Consider the following 25,856-nt stretch of genomic DNA (forward strand, 5'->3'; position numbering starts at 1 on the left):
CTGTGGATCTTTTAAAGTGTGTCAGTGATTAATGATTGCAGCTGTGCAGCAGCTAGGTTGTCTGGAAAATGTGCACTGTTGGTAGCTCTCGAGGGCTAGGGTTGGCTACCACTGGATTAGAGTCTCTTGCCGCAGCTGCGCCTGATGCATTTAGCGAATGCTAGTGATATCCCTTCCCCTGGTGAATGAACGGACATGCATGCTAGTGCACAAAGGCTAGATGTCCACTTTGAGCAGCTGCAGTCACAACCATGCAACTTTAGGCAAGTAAAATGAATATTGCTGTATAATACACAGTAAGGCTGAGGTTTCCCTGTAATCTATTGGAAACAAACATTTAAAACCACTGGAGACACAGCGAGTGATATTGTCATTTAAACCAGGGTTGGCCAGGAGGCTCACAAAAATTGGGTCCCCCTCCTGGCCCCCAGGAAAGGTGGCCAACCCTCCCAGATATTGGCTAGCCCGCCGCCACGTTAATTTCCCACGAGTTGCCGGTTTTTTTTAGGGCGGGGCTAAAGATGCAAATGGTCTAACCCACAAATGGCAGGATTAGCAGTACTGGGGGCGGGGCTTGATTACATCTACATCAGGCCCCATCCCCCGAAGTGCCACTGACAGTCTTTAAAAGTAGTCAACCCTGATTTAAACCACAAATAAAACCAAAATCTGGAAAGCAAAAACAAACATCCAATTTACCAAGTGTCCTGATTCAGACCTGCACTCACGGCCATGAGATCACAGCAGCCAGCGGTTATTTAAAGCTGCCGCCCCACTACAGAGAATAGCCATATGCATGGCTATTCGCAGCCGCATGAATGTCCAAAAAGCCGCCGTAACAGGCTCACCATCGAATGATTTGTACACTTGCCACAAGTCATCGCAGGCGGCACAGAACCCTAGGCTTGCTCAGCAGTGCGATGGATAAAAGGCATAGCTGACCTGGAGCGGAGGTCACACACCCTCCCCTACAACGCTCAGGCACGGCTACCGGTTTCCCGGACACTCCCAGCGGTTTTCTAGGCACGCCTGCATTTTTCTTAACATTCCTGCTGAACGGCCGGTTTCCACCTCCACATGTCTACTTCATGCCAATCACCTTGCACACACTGCGAGAGTTTAGGAAAAGTGTCAGGACTTCATCGCAGGAGAGTCTCGCGCATGAGTACGGTGAACCGTACGTATGCACAGTGTATCGATAATTTGCTGCTAAGCGAATTTGCAGCTGTGCGTTCTGAATTAGGCCCCAAGTATAAAATACAGTAGAAAAAGCTCCTTTTCTTTTTTTCCTTCATACAAACAGAATACAAAAAGGTTTAAACCCCATACAAGCAAAAACGAACCTAACATCCTACCGCTCACGCCATTTTTTTATTATTATTTTTACAAAATGCTACAAAACATAAAATGTTTACATAAGTTTAAATATTAGAAACAAACTCTTATTATGCCATTTCTGTACTGTGTATGTACGTACAATAGTTTTTGGGATGACAACATGCAATATTGTATGCACCATATGATTTGCATATTGAACCTGAGACTTATTAGGGGGGGGGGAGATGTTCGCCCAGATCACATTGCATTAGCGATCAAACTTAAATGGGCCCCTCAGAGACTCTCCTCATCTTTTCAATAATTGTACTGGTTTCTACATGCCCTCCTATATAGTTCTGTATTGTCCTAACCCTGAAGCGCTTCTCTGTGGTGATCAGACTACCACGTCCCCCTTTGGAAAGCAGTTTGTGGAATGGATCCAACAGATCTACTTTCATGTTCAGGCAGTTGGCAATATGACCTGTTGCTATTACCCATAGCAACCAATCAGATTCTCTATTGCACCCTAGAACATTTTTAGACCTTTAGCTTTAGGAACTTTACCCCCAAGTTGGTGGCATTTAGATCAAGCATTATGGCCATACAAGCAGGTAACAGGAGACCCTTATGGCTGCATAGTGTTGTACCCAGGGAATACACTACTAGCTGACATGCAATAAAAAAAAAAAAAATGAGAGTTGTGAATCTCAAACTAACAAAACCATGAAAAATAGGACACAATCTAAACAGTAAACCTGATGGAAGAAATATTGTGTAACAGTTATTTCTGCAAGAAATGTAGCTAAAATATCCAAATAATTAACAAAACTAATATTATGGGGATCATACAGTTAACGCGCCCCCCTTGCAAGCCGTGCTTGCAGACTTATGGGGCTGCAAACATAATTTTCAAAACTAGTACAACCCTAAGAAGCGCAGGCTATGGACATTTACCCCCATGATTGGAATTTAAGGAAGGGGGGGGGGGGGGGGGGGGAGAGATATGTCAGATGAAGCAGCAAGCCCTGCACACATGACTAAGGACCTGGCCTAGCATTGAAGCAGTGCATAGGACAGGCAAGGCCCTGCCAGCTGTCTGCTCGTCATTGCAGATGTTTATCCTGCCCCTACTCCCTGCCATCTGCTTGGAGATGTGCGCTGAACAGGCTGCTCTATAGAATATCTCTCCATTCATAGAACACCCCACTGGGACTCTGTGCATTTGTAGAGATCATTAATAAAGCATTATGCTCCTAGATCACACGCCAGCCAGGGCACTGTTGTACCGGTTTCCCTGTGGTCACAATGCTCCATTAAAACCTATGACATTTTTAGCTCATGTTCATCGAAATATAAATAAATGGTCGCTAAGCATTTTGCATATACCATGGGGCAGCACTACAATACTGCTGGATGCTTTAGTTTTATTAACAAGATGAATAATAAGTTTAGGGGGGGTTTATTGACTGATTTTTTTTTTTTTTTAGGACATTACCAGTTTTAACAAAAAGGCTTCTCCTAAAACTGGAGGCTAATGTACCAGGAAATAAAATGCAGAGACTGACATATATAGATGCTGGTTGTGGTCCTGACAAAGGTTAGAATGGTAACCAAACCCTCTGCTACATGTATGTTAAGCTGCTAATAATAAACATTATATAGAGACTAGTTAAAAGCCTGACAAAAGGACGGCTTTTGAAACATACTTTCACTTTGAGCTGTGATAGTTTATAGCCCACAAACTCTCCACCCCACCCCAGTTCCTATCTGCTTCTACTTCCAATCTCTGTCTTCACAGCTCCCTCTCTACATATCCCCTAAGTTTGAAACAAATCAGAGTCCCTGCAAGAATTGCTTTCACTTTATAACATCCTTTAGCACACAAAGAAGTAGTTTGGTCTGACGAGTTGCCTCTAGGACTACTTTAACTCATAGGAGGCGAGGAATAGATAAGACAGGACTGGCACTGCATGGATTGAGTGACAATGACTAAGAGTTGCCTGTGTATCAGAGCACATCAGAAACAATGAGTCCAATCACTGGTACTGTGCCCAGATTGAAATAGGTCTTTATACAGGTTCAATAGACCATGTATTATTATTATTACCCAATAGAAGTGCAGGTCAACTCCTTAAAGTAAGGCAGAGGCACAGTGCAGTTACACTGCATCACTTATATACTTATATTGTTCTTGCAAAGAACAAGTTTCTGTACCCAATACAGTGAGTGTACATAGGTCAGACTTCCTCACATTTATACTGCTTGGGGGGGAGGGGGGGGGGGTAAAGTATGTCAAAGTAACATAACCAGTACGATCTTGTCTCTATGCGCCAACTGATCACCAATTATATACGTGCATCCACAACATCTGATGTATACAATGGATTTACAAATCTATTGGTGAATAGGGATTAGCACCATTTAGAGAACAGTGAGTGAGATCAAGCAGTGGTTTAACCAAAACTTAGCAAATGACGATTAATTATAATTGACAACTTTAAAAAAAACAATCTAGTATGGCAGCCATTAATCTACAGTATATGAGCTTCTATACAATCGGCATATTACACCATAGTTATACTGGTGAAATGTATAAAGGCAGGTTTACTGGAAACACTTAGGACATTGCGCTGTAATATTAGATGCATCTGAAACGATAACAGCTAGTCTATTCAAGTATATATGGGTTGTAAAAGATCTTTGCCAGGAGATACATATGGCATAGTATGCTACATTTAACCAAATAATAATAATTAAAACAAAAAAACACCACACCAAAAGGATACATACAAAACAGCCAGCTGTTTGGGTTAGGAGCATATTCAAAGTAGTATTGATGCATAAAACTGATTGCCAAAATTCCTTTACTTACACAGGGACCTTCTTAGGTGGCAGAAAAAACACAAGTGTTTTGTATTACCAGCCTTGGAAAGTCAGGACTGCTTTACCACCATATCCCATTCCCAGAACAAAAATCCCACAAGAAAAATAAAAAAAAAAAATTCAAAAACACAAAAACAAGCAGACATGACAAGCAACCCACATACAAAAACGCGCGCACACACACACACACATAATTAAAACGTTGCCACCTTAAGTACTTATTTATTCAAATGTTCAGCTGAATTGTATAAACCCTGAGTAATCAACCAAAAAAAAAAAAATCCATACATTGAAATGGTGGCACAGATCTGGCATTAGAAAACTATGGCCTACCACTATTACTGAAAGCCAAGGACACAACAGTAAAGCCGATTACACACACACTCAGCAATCCCCGACACCGCCAATATTGTTAACGATCACCGGTGCCGTGGGAGAATGATATAGTGAATACACACTGTTTGATATTGTTCAGGATATCCATCAGTGATGTCACAGACCCCTGCGCTGTACATGCAGTCTGACCGTTCTGTCAGATTAAGCTGCATGTGCATACAAGGGTTATTGTTAATGATGTGCGGGAGCGTGCATAATTAACAATATAGTGGGTACACACTGACCAATTTGCAAAATATAAACGCTAACAATATGGAGGATGATTACATTTTCTAGCGATAACCAATTCCTCCATGACAAAATATTTCTGCTGGTCAAAGCATAGCAAAATATTTGTAAAAAACACATGGCGACCGCCCTTAATCTGAGCTCTAGCTATTGTATATTAAGGTAAAAGCATCTATCATATTACTCATTAAAAAAAGAAAATCTACAAAAATCAAAAAATTTACAAAGAAAACAAAAAAATAACACAATAAGTCCTGTACATGCCTATGTGTACAAATAATGTATTGATTAATCACATAGTTGTGGTGTACAACTGGCAATAGTGAGCTCCTGCTACTTGAACCGTCGCTAACCTGGTAGATAGCAATACAAAATGGCTGCCACCAGGATTACAAGTCAATGCAGCCCAGCCACCACCCCCCCCCCCCCCCAAAAAAAAAAACTCCCACAAAGAATCCACTCCCACATAATTCTACACATTAAATGTTCCCTGTAACAAAAAAAAAAAAAAAGTTATATCTTTACATGAAAGGTTCTATGAAAAAAAAAAAAAAAGTATTATTTGTGCCATGCCTCAGCAGTTAGTGTGTGCGAGTGTGTGTCTGGTGATCATCGTGCTGTCATGGTGATGGTCCTATTTTTAGGTGGAGGCCTGGAGCTGCAGCACCATCCGACCCATTGTTAATCTGGCCCTGCAGACCCCAAACAGTTCATGTTTCCAGATCGGTTTACAGAATCACCAGATGAATTTTACTGGTGTGTCTTTTAAAATGTGTCAGCGAGCAATGAATACCCCTGTGCACCTGCCGGGTGACCTGGAAATTATGAACTGTTTGGGGGTAACCTGGATTGTTTTAGTTTTCATCCCATAGAGGTGCAAAAGAAAATGAGCGGGTTAAAAATTACACAATACATTGTATGCGACTCCCAGCAAGTGCGGTCGGATCCTCCCGAATCGGATACTTCAGACGTGCAGGCATTAAGGTGCAGACATAAGGTGCCCAATAAGTGGTGTATTGGGCAATTTTACGTTCTGCCAACGCCTGATTCAAGATATCAGGGAAAGCAATGTCTGCCGATCTGCGGGGTTATTTATTAATCGCCATATTGGATCAGCGTCAGGGAGGAGAATATCGCCTTTGCTATGCAGGCGCCCGGGTAAAACAACACCCTCCGATGTCATTTGGGTTGCGTCGCACTCACAATGAGTAGGACTACTTCTGTGCACCATCCTGAACCCTTGCCAGAGCTGGCAGACTGCCAAATGATCTTCTAGAAGGTGATATAGAAGGATAAGTAAACTGGTTGCTATGGGAAACATATTAACCTTTAAAAACCAGCACTTTAGTAAATATATCCCAATGTGTGATCGATGTATTCCACTCACTCCTAGGATTATCGGTTGTATTCACAGCAACAAACAGAAATCTACCCAACAGATAGAAGTTACTGAATGTGGTGAACTCAATTCCCCTGGCCAACACGGCACATAGACGTGTGCAGGAAAGTTCCGTTACCTGCCCAATCTTTCTGGTAATGATGAGAACAAGTTACAATGGGACCATTTATTCCTAAACACTGGGAAACAGATGAAAATGGAAGTTCAGAAAAACTGGTTAAATATATACTAAATTGGTCTAGTTTCTGACTTTTGGGAACAAAAGGGGTGACTGTCATTTGCTCCCAGACTACTAAATTTTTGTTTCAACCAGAAAGATTGGACAGAATCTTATAGCAGGTCTCTGGCTTAAGGGTCTGATTCAGAGTTGACAGTTGATGTACGAATTCGCAGATTAAGCAACATATTTGCGAGCTCCGGGACGAAGCCAGGGCGGACAACAGTGCAAGTCGGCAAATGCGCAACCTAATATGCGCAGTGCTTCAACATCGGTCCCCCGTAGGAACAAGCGGGGGACCGAATCAGCCCATAGTTACCGTTCTATACCCCTCTATGTAAAAACAAATTCTGGATTTATATTGCTCAATTTAGGCCAGATGTACCAAGCTTCAAAAAAGTGATAAAGTGGAGATTGATAAACAGCCAGCCAATCATCTCCTACCAGACATTTTTCAAACCCAGCCTGTAACATGGCAGGTAGGAGCTGATTCTTCACAAATGATTGCATATTAGTCCATGTTTGTGACAAAATGAAGCATAGTTGACCAGTTGAGAATGTCATTTTAAGTATACATTCATCCCCCTAAATACAATCTTGAGATTATACAGAATGCTAATTGCCAGTGGATAGTAATTACACAGAAATCCCACTAGACAGGAGAGTGTCCATATTTGTGTAAGCACATTCGCAGGAGAACACATCACAAGAGATATACGAATCTGAGGATCCATAACCAGGTATGAAACAACATCTCGCGTATAAGCATATTAACACACACACACACACACACACACACACACACACACACACACACACACAGACCTATAAAATGTTTACAGATCTCAGCCACCAAGTGACACTTTTCTCAATCGATAACCAAACATAATAGGATAATGGCTACGCTCTACTATTATATACAGGATAAAGAAAATCTAGACGCAAAAACACAGACACAGACACAGTCTCTTTCTAACCGTGTTCTATGGAGAAAGTCGGCCAAGATCAGTACTTTGCATTATACTGTATGGGGGGAGATTTATGCCCATACAATCATAGTTATATAAAAGGATTGCTAGAATCTGTCAGGTTGCTATTGGAAACAGCCCAACGTGTCCTCTTTAGTAGGCATGGTCAATCTCCCCTTAAGTGGACAATGATGCCGACGGATTTCCACAACTCTCAAACTTTACATTTAACTTGAATAATCAGACCTTCTAAAGCAGAGGTTGAGCAAATAGTAAAACAGAATTGTCAAACTGATGTGAAACTAGACAGACGTTTCCGCTTTATAATAATTACTAATGAGTGGGGCATCTTTTGGTTTAAGAGTAACCCCACTCTGTAACTTTCAGGCTCTCATCCTGAATGTACAGTGGCCAGACCCATGGTCTAGTTGATGAGAGTGCACTGACTGGACAGCCGGATCCTATGAGACGCACTTAACGCAATCAGACGACCACGCACACAACTAGGAAGGATCCTAATTCGTTCATACCACTCACTATCTGGAGACTTATCGGAGCTATATTACTGCCCAGACTATAGTGTGTATGTACACCTGAACACTCGTAGAAAACATTTCCATTCTCATTTCCATATGATGCCTGAGGCAAAGCAGTGAGTACATACAGTAAAGACTATGAGAAACATTTTGGTACTATTACATATCTACTTTAAAGTACAGTATGTTTCTATACAAAGTCTTCTAGAACTTTTCAAAGTTTCCAACATGAATGTTTAAGTTTCCCTCTTGTTCTCCTTGAATGGAAGCCATGTTGCCTTAACAGACCTAAGCTTGTCATAATATTGGCAGGGTTCTATAAGAAGAACATAACCGAGGAATTGTACAGTATATAAATAAAATGCATTTTAATTAAAAAGCTTTTTTTAAGTTAAATGTTAAAAATGCCTTGCTCATACTCACTGAGCAGTGAATATGTTGCACTAGAAATATTCTGTTTTATAGAAAATGAAGTGATATTTTCATGAGAAATAATAATATACATGTTCAGCTTAAATAGTTCATAATGTATTAAAAATAAACCATCACAATGGGTTTTTTTTTTTTTTTTTAAATGTCCCTCTGTAGTTGTCTAACATAAGGGATGAATGTATAAAATATTCTGTTTACAGTAAGTTACTTCGTTTTTACAATGATGCTGATAAGTTTGCTTTCAGATTCAATGATCCGGTACAGAACCTAGAGCAGGCCTGGCCATCCCAGCATGCTTTGCCACAGTTCTAGCATGCTGGGATGTGTCATTTCCCAACACCTGGAGAGCTACAGGTTGGCCAGGCCTGGCCTAGCCTAGAGAATGCATGTCCAACCTGTGGCCCTCTGGCACATCCCATCATGCACTGCCAGATTTGAGCATTCCCCATTTATCATTAAGATTCATGTTGTAACCATACATGGTTAATAGAAATCTTATAGGGGAGTACCCATATTAAGGGTTAAACCAGACTGGGACAACAGAAAAGTTCCAAAAAAGAATTGAAAAACCATTTTTTCTATTCTTTTGTGAATGCTTCCTTAGAATACTATATATACATTGGCTGTTTATGAATTTATATACAATGCCCAACAAGTAAAATGCCTACATAAAAAAATTTGAACAGATTTAAGACTGGAACAGGCCCAGCTGGTCAGAAGGCTGTACCCAACAGTGGTTGTCACACTATGAAATGCTGGTAATCAACAACTGTTACCGGCCTCCTTTACATCTCAGCTAGAAGATGTTAATCTCAGCCCTTTTTTTTTTTCCAAGCACTGATTATAAAAGGGGCGTACACACGGGGCGACTTCTGCCCCATTTCTAAGCGATCGGACTAAATAATTTAGAAATAGCGCACAGATCGCTACACGTGTATGCCCTGCAGCGATGGTGATGCACAACGCATCGTCATCGCTCGCCGGGAAAGCCAGTGCTTGCACTGCTTTCCTGCTAGATCACAGGGCTTTGCCTATTTAAAAATGTATAGGCAAAGGCCTGCTGAGCACGGTCGCTCAGCACACAGCATCGCAGGTGTCCCGCGATGTGTGCTGAGCGGTTGTGCTAAAGGTGGCCACACACACACACAGATTTATCTTCAGATCTGGCTGGTTGGAACAAAAACATGGTTATGGATGAGAGCAAATGACAGTTGACCCATTTGCTTGGAAATGCTGGAAAACTGACAAACTGTCACTCATCCATAACCATGTTTTTGTTCCAACCAGCCAGATCTGAAGATAAATCTTACTAGCGTATGGGCACCTTTAATCCCATCACTCAGCACAGAGGACGGGTCGCATAAGACTTATATTTTGTTGTCACAATAAACATAACATATATTTGTAAAAAATGCATACACTTAGTTTTAAGGGGTCCTGAATGACCCAACGTATTTGAATAAAAAAGGTTTCTCAGCACAGATTAGAAGGTGTAGCTTTTGTTATTCTAGCTGCATCATGGACTTCCTAAACCCATTTTTGTTTGCTCTTATTATCGCACGGGTTTATGAACTGTGGCAGTTTGGGCCGATGCTCTGGATGTTGCGCTGACCCGGTCAGCTCAAGAAATTGCGCATGAAAACTGCATTAAAAGCCGTTAATAAAATATAAAATAATAGATGTGCCGTGAAACAAACTGTTTACAGCTTTTCCCATACAGAGATGCCAAAATTATTATATTTTAAAAGCTGGAAAGCTTTAACCGTTTAAACATATCGATGCGTAATAAGAAGCTACATCCCTGTGTTTTGAAAGGAGAGAATCATTTAACAACAGGAGGGGATATTGCATTGAGATCAACCTTAATTGAATATAGGTCTATATAATGCAACTCCTGGGGTGCATTATATACACCCTGGGGTGCACTGAGAAAAAAAAAAACGACGCTCACACATTCACTCAATAATTGTACCGACGCTGGCAAGGTTGGTGGACGAGGAGCCCATTGTGCTTGATCGGACGTGGATGGCAACCTCGAATGAGATTTTGGCGTCTAAGGCTCTTTCGGTTTAGAAGAGGTTTTGCCAATGGCCGCTTTGACAACTTAGTGCAACGAAAAGTCTTGGTTTGGTCCAGACAGTTTGTGCGAGCGGCAAGAGAAGCAACGTAACAATGAACATGTTGAACCACTTTTTTACGTTCTGTATCCAGTCTGCAAGACAAAGTAAAATTCAAAAAATTATATATAAATCTCCAACTCTGGACAGCACGGTATATTGTGCTGGCATCCTTACTCCATATTCATTGGTTGGCAAAAGAAAAAAAGACATAAGGGAGGAAAATTCTCACAAGACACTTTGCCACCAATTTGTAGATGATGCATATAATACCCCTTTCACACTTACAAAAATATCCCGGGTTTTTGAACATGAACGTGCATCAACCTGGGATTTAGCTAAGTGTGAAAGTGTCTTGGGCGAATATCCCGTGTTCAGCAGTCCGGGATTTCTACCCAGGTCCTGACCTGGGTAGAATCCGGAATCGACACGGGATGCGGTCAGTGTGAACGGGTATTCCGGGTCAGCGTGACCCAGATCCCGTTCACTGCAGTGAAAATGCGCCGCTGGGAGGTGCTGACACCTCCCAGCGCCGCCCCGGCCAAGCCTCCAGATGACGCCACCCGCCCGACTTCATTCCGGGTCGGGTAGCCAGTGTGAAAGGGTACATTCCCGGGTAGTGTCCCGGGATGCATCCGGGAACACATTCCTGGGTATGACCCGGGTCTGCGATTGTGAAAGGGGTATAAGGTGATCGCAGCACTAGAACTCAATCTTTCAGTAAATGTGAAGACAGACCATGGGGGCCAATACAATTACCTACAAGGGAACTCCTAAACGTGAATATAGGAATTAAAAATATAATATAATATATATCCACACCATATACAACACAATCCATTTTACTCTACACCAGGGGTGGCCAAACCTGTCCTCAAGATCTACCAACAGTTCAGGTTTCTCAGGCCACCTTGGATCTATAGTAGGAAGGAATGCAGCATGTGTGAAAATGTGACCATTAGTAATGACTACAGCTGCGCACCAGCTAGGTGATCTTGGAAACGTGGACCATTGTTAGATCTCGAGGACCGGTTTGGCCAGCCCTGGTCTACATTTTGCTGTTGCCTTCATTTAAGATTTGGCAAATAAAAAGCGTATCGCATGTGCATATGCTAGACATACAACAACTTACCTCAAACTACTGGAGTTGCAAAAGACTGAATCATGTGTAGCTGCCTGCTTACTGCCAAGATTAGGAACAGCATAGACAGACATGCTTGGGTGCTCTATGAGAAGGTTTTCCAAGGGGTTAGTATGCACCTCAATAGTGGTCACCTCTCCAGCAGTAAAACAAGGGGGTGGAGTAACAAACCAGCTTTCCTCCAAAGGACATGAATCAAAATGGACAAAGAATGAGTCAATAGTATTCCCAGACTGTTCAAAGGCACCTGGTGTGTAGGACAAGTCAGGGTCTTCAGCAACATAATTTATTTCTTCAAATGCGGAAGCTTCTTCTGGTGTCCTGGGGCGGGTATCCACTTTGGTGAGCAAGACAGGTAAAAAAGAAAAATTATATATTAAAATGGGTGAAAAACCAAAAAACACAACACACCACAATATTACCAAGATGGTCAATAAATGATATAGTTCAGTTGTTCTAAAGCTTAGTCCCGGCCCCTTTTACAGCTCATAGTTTCCAGATCTCCACAGAATACCATGTGAAATAAATAGCTCTACCTGCAGACTATGCCATAGAGTAATGACTATTCTTTTGCACCTGCTAGGTGAACTGGAAAACTTGAACTTGGGGGGGGGGGGGGGGGGGGGGGGGGTTTAAGGCAGAGGTTTCCAAACACAGTCTAGGTTTTAAAGTAAGTAAATGGTTCAGCACAGATGGTCAAATCAAGTGGACTGAGGTAGTAATTAAGTCACCTATGGCCAAGCATTGATGGATTTAAAACCGAAGCCATTAGTTTTCAGAAGTACTATGTTTGAGAAATTCTGTTTTAAGGTTAGTTTTAATGGAATTTACAGTCAAAATGGTAAAGTACAACAGATGTTGGCACATGATAATGAGGGGGGGGGGGGGTGACAGAGCAAGAAAGTAATATTATACAAAGAAAGAAATAATGTGACTGCAAATCCCTCTGTGTGCACAAAATAAGCCATAAGGGACAGAGTTATCTAGCTTCAAAAAGTGCTAAAATGGAGAGTGATACGCAGCCAGCCAATCAGCTCCTACCTGTCATGTTACAGGCTAGGTTTGAAAAATGACAGGTAGGAGCCGATTGGCTGATTGTTTATCACTTTTTTAGCTTGATACATCTGGCCCTTAGTCATCCTGAAACACTATCCTGACTGGTTTTTTTTGCAGACGTAAAATCATTTAGATCACATTGCTGCATGTGCATCGGCGATCTAGACACCGGGAAATAGCCTGCCCTAAATAGCTCAGCACATGTCTCAACGCGTGTACGCCCTTTAAAACGGCCAGACTTCTCTTAAAAGTAAGCCTAGCCTTCTGCTTAGTGTCTCAATGGTTTCCAAGAAAAAAAATAAAAAAAAATAAAAAAGGTTTGTCCATATAAGCATTATAACAACTTACTTCAAATGAAGCCATTGAAAGAATTTTGGGGTGTCCACACAGACCTTTAAGTCCCATACACACTGGGTGATTTTGAGCTGAAAGCTGCTCAAACTTTGTGGTTGAGCGATGGCGCAGGAGTGCGCATCATCGCTAGGAAAGCTGCTCACCTGCTGGTATTACCTGCAGATGTGCAGCTTTGTGGACAGCTTTGCGTAGTCCTGCACTATGCAAAGCCGTCCGCCCCCCTGCTGACAGCGCCGGGCACGGGGAAAGCCGCTCAGTGTGTAAATGCAGCCCCATTTAGGATTGGGATATGTCACGTATTGCTACAATGTTTGCAGTTCACATACTTTGTAGCTTTACTTAGACAGAATTGTATCCATATGTAGTGCAGTTATTCTTAACAAACCACGGTACAGTCACGCAGATAGAGGGTGCAAGTACTCATAAGATTTATAAAGGTTAATATTAGTCAGGTAAGTAATTAGTCAGATTTTACAAACACTTTAGTCCTGCAGATTAGGGCTCCTACAAGCATATATTTATATGAGACAATACACTTTGTATAGTGCCAATGTTAGGTGTTCCCCTTACACACAAACAAAATTGTGAATAAAGATTCACCCGATTAATGGGTTACATCTCACTGGCTTTCAGTCATTTTCTAAAGATCAATAAAAGTTAAATTTTAATAATTTTGGTCTGCAACTATCCCTTGTATGATAAGCCTTGTAATATGTAAGTAGTGCCCCTACTTAAAACTAAGCCACTCAGCCATTACAGAAGAAGGCATTCTTCAGGTGTTCTGGACAAACACACGCTTAATAATAAAAAAGCCACATACAACAACAACATTTGAGACAGCAAAGTTAGAATTTCTATTTATATATAGATTGTCTCTGAAACACTGCCACAATTGCACTTACATTAAAACAAATTAAAATGGCATGGTATATAAGCCCTATCATACCAGGAGTGCCTTATGCTTCTGATGAAGAATATGATGTCCAAAAGCGCTTAAGCTACAAGTCACTTTTTACATCTGAGGACCAGAACAGCGGTGGGGAATCCTGTAAAGGAGTCGTTTTCTGGTGGCTGTTTCCGGGACTGGCATCCAGGGCTTTCCTTACACCATCAACAGGATATCTCCACTGCCCGTGTATTGGAGCCTCAGGAGGATTCTGACCAATTTATTGGTGATATGCGATTTTAATTTGTTTTAATGTGAGTGCAATTGTGAAATAAATACTTTAATTGTTTAACAGTGCTGCATGTTTCAGTTCCTTTTTCATAAGAAGATCATTGAGAAGAAAATAATCATAATATTCACATGCGATTTTCTACTTATGGTTATGTGAGTGCGAATTTGAGCTAATAAAGAATCAAATGGTGTACCGGCAGTATTGCACTATTAATCCTTTTTTGGAGTTATTTTCAGAGTCAAAGAATTAACACGACCAAAGAGGACTCATACTTAAAAAAAAGGAAGGTCTACCTGGGACTTGGTGTACTTTTTGGTGAATGGCAACTACTTGTGGCGCTATTTGAAGACAATACTTTGCATGCTTTTTTTAAATTTGTTTGGAGTGATGTGGTGAAGGCTCCAGGTGTTTATCACAGCAGCCCCCAGAAATAGATTTTTTTCCGCTTGGGAAAACAGAACATGGTCTCATATTAGACTTCAAAATCTTACCTATAAAGTCAACCAAGATCCATTCATTGTCTTCTATTTCGCTGAGCTCCGGTTCCTTGCTCAAACTACTGCCAGCATCTCCCATGAACATGCTGTTGAGCTTTCGGAACATTACAAGGAAAGAAGTTTCTCCGCGATGCAGTCCTTCAGATGTCACAGTGATGGCTCAGGCTTAGCCGGGTGGCACAAACAGTGATAAAGTGCATAAATGGAGGTCTCAGCTCTGGACGTACACAAGAAGAATCACAATTCTATATAAAACCTGAGAGAGAATACAAAGATCATGAGCAACTTACAATACACAATTTGTAGGCTGAAAGATGTGTTAGGCCTGATTCAGTGCTGCGTGCAATACGGAGCTTCACATGGATGAGCAATTAAACAACTAAAAACCCATATGGCGCATGCATTACACTGGGGGTACACACGTAAGTCGCTGATGTCATCAATTCAGGCGGCATCAGAAATGTGTTTGATAAGTAATGGCGGTTGCTGGGAGGTGGCAACTACTGCGCGCATAAATGGGCCGCTCGGTAGTGGCCTGTCCTGCCTGCAACAACTAGGGGGCGCAATATTACCCTTGCTATACCCAAATTATAGAAACCGTTTGCTTACATGCTGGGTTTTCTCAAGACAACCCCAAAATGATAAACAGCAGTGTAACTAGTCTTTATCGCTGCTGCGTATATGGCAGCCACTGAACGCCTGATAAGTAGGGTCCCAAGCTGTCTACAAATACCATTTCTAAACAATGGACTAGTGTAATGTAACATTTGGAAATATAACGCAGAGCTCCTATTCCGACAATAACTCACATAAGAAAAAAACATTATGAAATAAAACATTTTTTTTTACCAAAAACAGGACCAAAGGTTAATGGAGGCAAAGTTTACAAGTAGTGCCATAAGCAACTGTTGTGCTTTTCCAGAAATCCTCATTTTCCATTGAGTCATTTCATTATGTATACAGATACTGGATCTTTGAACAACTCAAACATATTAATAGAATGTACTATGTGCCCCTCCCAGTGATCTCAATAGAGGTCAATCAGACCAGAAGGTAAGCAAGGACACAGAGGCCCCAGTAAGGGAAGAGAAGGTTCACTTTTGCCAAAGTTACTTCACAACTTTCTACTGGGTTATATTAGGAACCTGGCTACACCCTTTTATAAATAGTGTGTTAAAAATAAAAAATTCCATTTGCCGTTTAAAAACAAAACAAAAAAAACTTGGACACATCATTACTTGACACTCAAGGTCCGTGCACACTGTCTGATAGGTGGCACTGCTGATGATATGAGCAATATCGGCAGTTCCGCAAAAACAAAATTACACGCGGGTAAACAATGACCAAGATCGTTGATGATATCGTTCACTGACAGCCCCAGGACCCCCGCCAAACATGCAGTCACCATTGATATGGTCACGCATATTCAAATTATCGTGCATTGTTAATGATATACTGGGTGCAGTAAACGATATGCATGATGATTTATACTTTTTTTTTTGTTATCGTAATAAAATCGGATAGGCAGGATCAGCTAGTGTTCAGATCTGCAGACCACACGACTACTCTTCCACAGTTTAGGGAGCTCTCTGCAACTACTACGACTTTTCACCTAAAAGCAGTGCAAACTGAAAACCGAGCTTCTCCCAGCTCAAAATCACCCAGTGTGTATGGGTCCAGACTGCAGCAGTGTGCACTGGGAGAGGGGTCGAGATGGGGTGTAATGTAGAAGATCTACGCAGTCTAGATAGACAGTTGTTAGGTCAATCCCATATAGTTGACAGTGATTAGGTCGACAGGTAAAAGGTAGACCGTGGGTAGGGATGACAGCTGCGGAAGGTCAACATGGTCAAAAAGGATTGACTACATTATTTTTACGTTTCTGGGGTATAATTTTTGTATGTCTTAACATATCTTAAAACACAATCAGTGGAAGTCTGTACCCTCGTAAACTGGCTTTGGGCAAGGCGACTCACTCCACTACCGCAGCGCTCGCCAAAGGTTACTTGTATTGGCCATAGCAAAACTTTTTTGCACCTGTTGACTTACTTATTGTGACATATATATTGGAACCTGCTGATATTATGCAATGCTCAGTACAACAGCCCCAGCTCCTCCCCATAGGGGAGGGTATGGAAAAAAACAAAAAACAAAACACAAATATGTTGCAAGCACTTGAACAATAATACAGAGACAAACTGTTCTTTTTTTTGTTTATTAGCTGACGGCTAGTATCTATGATCACCGGACCAAGATATGTTTGTGTAAGTGATGGCCATATTTTACAGCCTTCAAAAAGAGGTGGAAAAGAAGATCGAAATATGAGGGGCTCAGTGGAAGAGAGGCACTGGCATCAATAGTGTACGCCACTAATATCTAATGCACGGTCCGTTTCGTACTTTTAAAGTACACATCGGATCGGATGGCATCCCTAGTGCATGCACTGCGATCCGTTCCGATGTGTACCTAGTACAAAAAGTATGTGCAGCACATACTTTTTGTACCGTACTATGTGATGCGCGGGAGGGCCCATCGCATAGTACAGAACGGAGCCCTACACAACGGACCGTGTATGGGCTCCTTAACACTGAGGTATACCTCCCAACTGTCTCGATTTTTGTTGGACAGTACCAGTGTCACTCGCACCGCATCTATTCACCGGTGACAGAGGGACTAGGAGCATGGCCAGTAGCTGACTCCCTGGTATTAGATTTCAATACATATCTTGTTGAAAAAGGTAAGTAGCTTTTAAAAGGAAAACAAATGCTCGTTATGAAGCATTGTTGCCTTAAACTTCAGATAAATCAATTTCCTGGGTCAAGAAAAGACAACAGAAAGTACCTAGAACTCTTCTATTCAGTCACCAAGAAAATGTAAAATTAGCGGTTAATGATTTACTGCAACAGAATTTGGCAGAAGATAAAAACCATTGGGCCCCATCTAGTCTGGCCCTTCGTTTAACCATACAGTTACCTCTCAAACCCTATTTGAGCCTAATGTCCCTGTAAGGACAGCCTTATATTTAGGCTATGTATGTTTAAATAGTTCAGAGACTGACAATGCATAAAAGAAACTTCAATTGTGCTGGGCGCCCCCTGCTGGGCATCTATATGAATATGAATCCAATGGAGCAATTCAATAATGTCTCTGATAAAAGTGACCATTAGTATGTATTGCACCTAAAATCCCTGGATCTATCCACACAAAGCAGCTAAAAATCAGACTATAGTCCTGGTATGGGCAACCAAACTAAAGTTCTTCTGCACATTTTTTTCTGCCACCTGCAGAGGTTGCAAAAAAAAAAAAAACAAAAAAAAAAAACACACGTCTAATGTCACCAATGGGCATCTGATCGGAGCAACAATTGAATTGCTCCAGTATTATTTATTTACAGTTTCTTATATAGCGCATACATATTCCGCAGCGCTTTACAGAGAATATTTGAACATTCACATCAGTCCCTGCCCCAGCGGAGCTTACAATCTATATTCCCTACCACATATACACGCACAGACATTCTAGGGTTAATTTGTTGGGAGCCAATTAACCTACCAGTTTATTTTTGGATTGTGGGAGGAAACTGGAGTACACCCACGCAAATACTGGGAGAATATACAAACCCAGCACAGTTAGAGCCATGGTGGGAATCAAACCCATGACCTCATCGCTGTGAGGCAGGAATGCTAACCATTACACCATCAGTAGACACCTATTTGTTTAGACTGCCAGCAGGGAGCGCCCATAACACCAGAATCACCCATAATATGACAGTGCACATGGTCTGTTCCCCTGGCAAACATCCCTTTCAAGCATACCATCTGTGTTTTTCACCTCACCAAAAATCCAGGTTATACTGGCTTGCCCCAGTTTTGAATGACTGCTCTCATGTCATGCTACTACAAACAAATGTCATACACATACATACACACACACACACACACACACACACACACACACACACACACACCACTCATGTACCCATTTTCCAGCTGACAGACCTCACTGACAGCAAGCATCTCCAGGGCCACCGACAAGGGGTGCCCTGGGTACAGCTGTCCTGGGCCTCAGCCTCTGGAGGGGCCCAGGCAGCTGCCCACAGCCCCCCCCCCCCCCCCCCCGGCACCAGGCACAATACAGTGTAGCCTGCAGAGCGCCAAGCCTAGAACACAGAGGGGCTCGGCGCTCTGCAGGCTGCACTGTGCAGTGTGCGCTCCGGACCGTGGAGGCTGAAGGATGGGGTAGGGGGAGGCAGGGTGCTGGCAGGAGGGGGCAGGCACGGGGGAGATATGGCGCTGTGCTGCTGGGGGCCCGGACTGAAGGTCAGTCCCGGGCCCCAAAATTTCTAGTGGCGGTCCTGAGCATCTCTGTAGCTAGTGCCTGCTGTATGCTTCTACACAGTGCAACATAGACCTTTTGTTGTCCAGGGCCCCCACAGATTTTAATCCGGCCCTGCTGACACCTCTTCCAATCCATCAGGTACTCAGCATTTAACCGCTGTTATAAGGGCTGCTAAACCATTGACTTCTCTCCAAAGATCCGGCCTTCTGCAGCTGTCAGCCCTACCCACGGTCTACCTTTTACCTGTCGACCTAATCACTGTCGACTATATGGGGTTGACCTAACAACTGTCTATCTAGACTGCGTAGATCTTCTACATTACACCCCATCTCAGCCCCTCTCAGTCTGGTCGCACTATTCACACTTGGTTTCACCCCTGGGAAAAATCCTGGTCACAATAGCTGGGGCGCCGACCCAGACTTCTATCCCAGGTTTATTTATTTCTTCACAGTTCCTTATATAGTGCAGCAAATTCCAATTGTGCTTTACAATTGGAAACAGTGACAAAACTGGGTAGTAACCGACCAATAGAAGTAGGAGGGCCCTGATCGCAAGCTTACAATCTATAGGTATAATAAGAGGGATACATAAAGATAGAAATCCATAGCAAGGTAGTCCCACCAGATTACAAGGCAGCCCTGATGGTATTCAATTAGATATGAATGCTACTGGAGGTTGTGTGGGGGTTCTGGAATATGATAGGCTTGCCTGAAGAGGTGAGTTTTCAGGGAACACTTGAAAGTTTGGAGGCTAGTAGAGAGTTAATGTGTGTGGAAGGGCATTCCATAGGGTGGGCATTCCATAGGGTGGGTGCTGCCCAAAGAAAGTCCTGTAATTATGAATGGGATCTAGTAATGAGTGTGGATGAAAGACGCAGATCTGGTGCAGAGCGGAGAGGAATGGTGGGGATATATTTTGAGAGAAGAGATATGATTTAGTGTAATCAGATTAATGGTTTTGTATGCGAGTAGAAGTATCTCATATTGAAAATGGTAAAATACAGGCAACCAATGGAGGGACTGGCAGAGCGGATCAACATATGTTGAACGTCTAGATAGGAAGATCAGCCTCGCAGCTGCATTCAGAATGGATTGCAGTGGTTGATGCCTTTCAGACATAATGAGGCCCGGTGTACACACGGAATTATCCATTTGTCCAATAGGGGCTTAATTCATTCGTACTCTCTTATTCAAATTACCACAAGTTACTTTTGGTCATATGACTGAGGGCAATTCAGACCTGATTGCACAGCCACAAATACAGACGGCCAGTGTTCAGTAAAGCCGCTGCCCCGCTAGAGTGAAATCCTGCCTTGCGAATGAATGTGTAGCCGTACACACTCATTCGCAGCCGAGCGTATATGTCCAAAACCCATCGTAACGGGCTCACCATCGCATGATTTTTACACTGGGCACAAGTCATCGTAGGCACCGCAACGCCACAGACTTACTCAGCAGTGCAATGAAAAAAGGAATACCTGACCTGAAGCCGATAACACCCCCTCCCCTAAAACGGTCAGGCACACCTAGCGGTTTGCCTGACTCTCCCAGCGTTTATTCTCTCATGCCTGGTTTTTTTTTCTTAGCTCTAAACGGCCCCTGCGTGAATTTGCAGCCATGCGATCAAGTTTGAATTACCCCCTAAGCATGGCCATATGGTGCACTTATAGTACCCCAGCTCCATAGTGCCACAAACAAAATTCCACAAGTCTGAGGTGAGACCAGGCTCCAAGGGAAGAGAATTGCAGTGCCATTGGGGAAGTTTCCACACTGTTACTATGGCAACTCACTCCACCCTGGGAGTATAAACGAATCTACGTATTTATGTGGCCCTAATAAACATAAATGGCCTTATTGTGGATGAAAGTGCAAAAGCGGATACAACTCTTGTCCACAGACTGCTAATGCTTAAACAGCAAACTCAACCTGTGCATGCGGTGCACAAAGCATCCATAGATTGAAGAAGCTCGGTATTAGGGGGCCAATCCCATTGGCCATGATTATTTTGCTACTGCGGATCATCACTGCACTTGACGCATTTTACAGCAGTCAGAATTCACACAAAAGTGCTTGTTGCCTGCATTTAAATTATGCAGGAACGGCACTTCTGATTGGCTGAGAGCTCAGGCAATCAGAGGGCTGCCCAATGTTTTAAACAATTCTGCCGCCACCGCTGACCCCTGCCGCCAGCTAACACTCCTCCACAGTGCTAAACTACAGACAGACAGACAGACACCGGCAGGGCTCCCTCTGGCCCCCTCTCCCCAAGCCACCGCCTACGTTCCGTCCGCCCCCCCACCCGCGGATTGCATTCAGACGTTAAAATCCACATGCGATTGCTCCTGTAATTCGATAGATATTACGAGCAGCACATACTATCTATCAACATGACATTCAATGGCAGGCCCACGCATCGCATGGTCCCTTAAAAATGCATACAATCATTCGATTTATCGGCCAGATGTGGCCGAAATCAAATAATTGCATGCAATATCTCACAAGTGTATAGGTAGCATTAGTCTGATCTTCGTAAAAGGGTATTTACATGCCGCAACAGATACACTTGTGTGAGTGTGATGGTTATGTAGCTATACCACACAATACACAAGAACAAGATGCTTACATAATAATAAAAAAAAAAAAAAAAAAAAAAAAAAAAAAAAAGGGTACACAAAGCTACCATAGACCTCTGCACTAACAGCCAACCAAAAGTCAGGGCCAAAGCATGTGGGTAATATTAATATATATATTTTTTAAATCAAATTCATCAGCAGCAGCAGCACTCCCACCTTATATATAGTGATAATGTAAAAAAAAATTATTCACAGGCGACATGCACAAATGCAGCTCTTTCCCTTGTCAGAGAACATATCCAGATATTGGCATTTTCATAGAAAACCCGCTAGCCTAGGTAACAAATGGTCTGCCCGAGTCAATCTGGCACGTTTTATTAACTTTCCCAGGAACACAGCCAGAGGAACAGATCATCCGTGTGCCTCCCCAGTGCCAGGAAAACAAGTGCTAGCATTGTTATTCCAAATAACCAGACACAGACCAGGGATCACTCTAGGACACACTTGGATCGGAGCTTGCTGAAGAACCACAACGCCCAGCAGCTCCTTGGCTTACTCTGGATGCCAGGAGCTGATGACATTTGTAGATCCACAGTCATCTAGGCTACAAGCAGATACAAGTGTGTCCCAGGCAGGCAGGGTGTGATAGCGCTGCACAATGATACAATGTAGCATTCCTTTCCACTACTCTACGCAGAGGGAAGGTGGCTCATTGTCCCTGTTACCCACAACAATGCCCAGGGGTCACCTAGGGAGAAGGCGAACGGGGGTGCTGACGTCACGGATCCTGGGCCATTACGTCACCCATGTGAAGATACACCATGGGCAGCGGTAAGAGGCGGAGACCTGTTGAAACTCACTCAGCCCGTAAAACGTCATCAGTGTCACACAAAGGAAGGGGGCCGCAACCACCGAGAGGAAAACAACAGCCCGGGCCGGGGGCCAGGACGTCACCCTGCGCCCCTTACCCGTGGCAACGCGGGGGTCCCCAGGCGAGCTAACGCGGCGCAAACTGCTCTCCAAACGCTAACGTTCTAGAACGCTGCCATTGCGGCGCACTGCGAACGTTCTACCCGAGCAACCGTTGGCACCTCTGCTGCAGCCTGCACGGCGGTGACGTCACGCAGCTTACCCCTTCCCCGACTCTCATACCCTATGGCAGCCCCCCCGCAACGCGGCGACCGGTCCGTGCACCGTTACTTACTCGTCGCCGGTGATTTCGGACGGTATACCGGCTCTAGTAGTCTCCCTGAAGTTACTGAGGTAGTTGCGGTAAGCCCGCCGGTAACGGGAAGGTTGCTGCTGTGGCGGCGGCGCGGAACGGTGTCTGCTTCTGTTATCGCCTCAGTCCTTAAACTGAAGCTTTTGTTGTTGTACAACTGGAGTTTGGAAACAGCTGATCGGGGCGCGACGTCACGGTACCCCCCCCCGCCGACCAATCGGAGATCGGGGGCGGGCTGTCGTTAACGCACGTGACTGCTGCGGCCGGGCTCATACACAAGCCGGGCTGTCAGTCACAGCTAGACAGTGGGAGGAGGCGGTGGGCGGGGCCATGGGCAAGTCCGGGCAGCGCTAAGTACAGCTGCTTTTGCTGCTGATGTAGTACCTGTTACTGGTGCACCCTGAGGCGCCTTATTAACAGGGTGCCTCCAAGTTCCCAGTTGCAGCCATCTACAGTGTGATCAGACATTTGTGTTGTAGGTAGTTACTGTGGAATCGGTACATCTATCAGAATGAACTTAGGTCTACAGTCATTAGGTCGACCCCACTAGGCCGACTGGCAGGAAGGTTGACCTGATTTAAGGTCGACATGGGCCAAGGTCGACATGACTTAAGGTCGAATTTGCATAAAGGTCGGCATGAGGAAGGTCGACTGGTCATAAGGTCGACATGGGTTTTTAACTGTTTTTTATCAGAATGTCGACACAGTCGACATGGACACAGTTGGCAATGAGAATCGGACGCTCGCAATGCTTTGGGCACGGTGGCTCGCTTCGCTCGCCACAGCTTTAATAACCTCCTCCACGCCCTAGTGGATGGTAGTGCATGAAATACCGCCTGTCGGCACATGTCGGCTCAAAAAACAGTGAAAAACCCCATGTCGACCTTATGACCAGTCGACCTTCCTCATGTCGACCTTTATGCAAATTCGACCTTAAGTCATGTCGACCTTGGCCCATGTCGACCTTAAGTCAGGTCGACCTTCCTGCCAGTCGACCTAGTGGGGTCGACCTAATGACTGTAGACCTAAGTTCATTCTAATAGATGACCGCTTCCCGTTACGGTAAGCACATATGCCCAGAGGTGTAAATAGATATTCGTAGGCCCCATAGCAAAAGTTTTCAAGGGCCCCCTATTTCGCAACTGATGGTGTTAAATTTGTGTAAAACATTACTTAAACAGTAAAGATGGGCCCCCTTCCGCTCTGGGCCCCATAGCAGCTGTACCCCTTGCACCCATGGTAGTTACGCCCTTGCATATGCGCCTTTATCTGACCCATGTCCTCACTGGTAACCTTCTGAGACTTCTGCACAAGTGTTTGTGGTTGCTGTAAGCTGCTGTTTTATGTAAACCAGCTTGTTGGTTTATTGCTCCTGTGTCAGACTTATGTATTCTCATAACATTATTATCTATATAATTATATTCATCTTTTATAACTGAGCTTCACAAAGTGTTTGTAACACTATACAGTGAGACCTACCATAGGATAATTATAAAAGGAACTAAACTGAAGCTACAGGCTAGGCTTGTTCATGGTATGGTTAACTATCGATGAGCTAGCATCGATAGCACGTTGAATGCATTCTGTTGATGGCTGTAAAACCAATGATGGGCATCACTAGCGGCAATGGATCGAAAGGCCATGTGACAAAAAGAAAACATTGTTACATCTGCAATGGATGTCCGCCATGGACCAATTACAAACTATTGATATTTTCTAGCATCGATGACCTCAAATAGGTATATAAGATATTATAAACTATGGGGACTATTTATCCACAAGGGTAATGCCGCCCATACACAGTGGCCCTTATTCTGATCGGTGCGGCCCGATCAGAATATGCGGCCGCAACCGTGCAGGCGAATCCCCGCCTTCCATACGGATCGCCACCTGCCGTCCGTACGCGGATATGTGGCGATCCGCATGAAATTGGACGGGGATACGCCTCCTCCGTCTTGGGAGCTGCCCCTGCATTCGATGGTCGCCGAACATCGAATGCAGGGCCGCACGCTCCACCAGGTCCCGCAACACAAGACCACACGGACACTTGTCCGTGTGAAAACATGTATGGGGGCGGGCAGCTGACATCCGGCGATGTCAGATGCCCGCCCCGTACCCACGCGTCACGGCCTCATTACCATGCATACGCCCCGCGTTTGCATGGGAACGCCCATGAAACGGGGGGCGTATGCATAGGGTAATGAGGATAAGTAGCCCCTCACGCCCCTCTACGCCCCCTGTGCGGCGTGTAAAGAATCCGTGCGGCGAAATCGCCTGCACATGCGCAGAGTGACCTCTGCACATGCGCAGACGATCAACATCGGCGGTCCGTCCGCATGCGGGAATATCCGCACCGATCAGAATAAGGGCCAGTGTGATGCGCACGGTGAGTTTTGAACCAGAGCGCAACATATCTAGTTCTAAACGCATCCGATGAGCTAAAGCAGCGTACATTTTGAACTAGATATGATGAGATCTAGTTCAAAGAGTAACATGCAACTCATACATTTTGGATTTTATGATGCGATGTGCGCAGGAGCACGCATCAAATCGTAAACCCGAAAAGCTCCATGTACGGGCACCTTAAAAACCTGTAAACAATAAAACTCATTGCACATGATAAATGGTGCTACAGCCAATCAGCTCCTGTCATGTGTTTGAAAAATGACAGTTGGGAGCCGATTGGCTGGCGCACCATTTTTAATGCACAGCAAGTCTTATCACTCATTGATAGATTAGTTCGGTGCATGTGCAAACTCCTTCCTGCAACATTGCTCACAGTGACCTGGACGTTGCAGCCTGATTGACAGGCAGCGGCCATTTAGGGATGACAGCACCAGCATTTGAGCATGATTACATAAGACATTCTGCGTAACCTGAGGCTTACAAAGATAAAAAGGAAAATGTAGGTACTGTATACACACTAAGAACACTACTAACCAACACAATTATAATAAACTCTACACTTTAACATGGAATTTTGGTCAAAAATGTGGGCTCCACCT

At 43.8% G+C, this 25,856-nt stretch overlaps 1 protein-coding gene across 2 annotated transcripts; it reads right to left on the minus strand.

The window, feature by feature from the left end:
- Window positions 1–5,247: 5,247 nt before the first annotated feature.
- Window positions 5,248–23,047, minus strand: TP53INP1 (tumor protein p53 inducible nuclear protein 1). 2 transcript variants are annotated; one of them, XM_083187032.1, is made up of 4 exons: window positions 22,834–23,047; window positions 14,714–14,975; window positions 11,626–11,971; window positions 5,248–10,588 (listed from the first exon to the last, which is right to left on the minus strand). In XM_083187032.1, the coding sequence occupies exons 2-4, from the start codon at window positions 14,823–14,825 to the stop codon at window positions 10,336–10,338; spliced, it is 711 nt and encodes a 236-aa protein (XP_083043158.1). In that variant the 5' UTR covers window positions 14,826–14,975; window positions 22,834–23,047; the 3' UTR covers window positions 5,248–10,335. The 2 variants fall into 2 exon arrangements, with proteins under 2 accessions (XP_083043158.1, XP_083043159.1); XM_083187033.1 differs by lacking the exon at window positions 22,834–23,047 and adding an exon at window positions 22,490–22,642.
- Between the last annotated feature and the right edge of the window lie 2,809 nt (window positions 23,048–25,856).

Source organism: Crinia signifera, chromosome 5 (assembly GCF_055691185.1).
Source record: "Crinia signifera chromosome 5, ASM5569118v1, whole genome shotgun sequence".
NCBI lineage: Eukaryota > Metazoa > Chordata > Amphibia > Anura > Myobatrachidae > Crinia > Crinia signifera.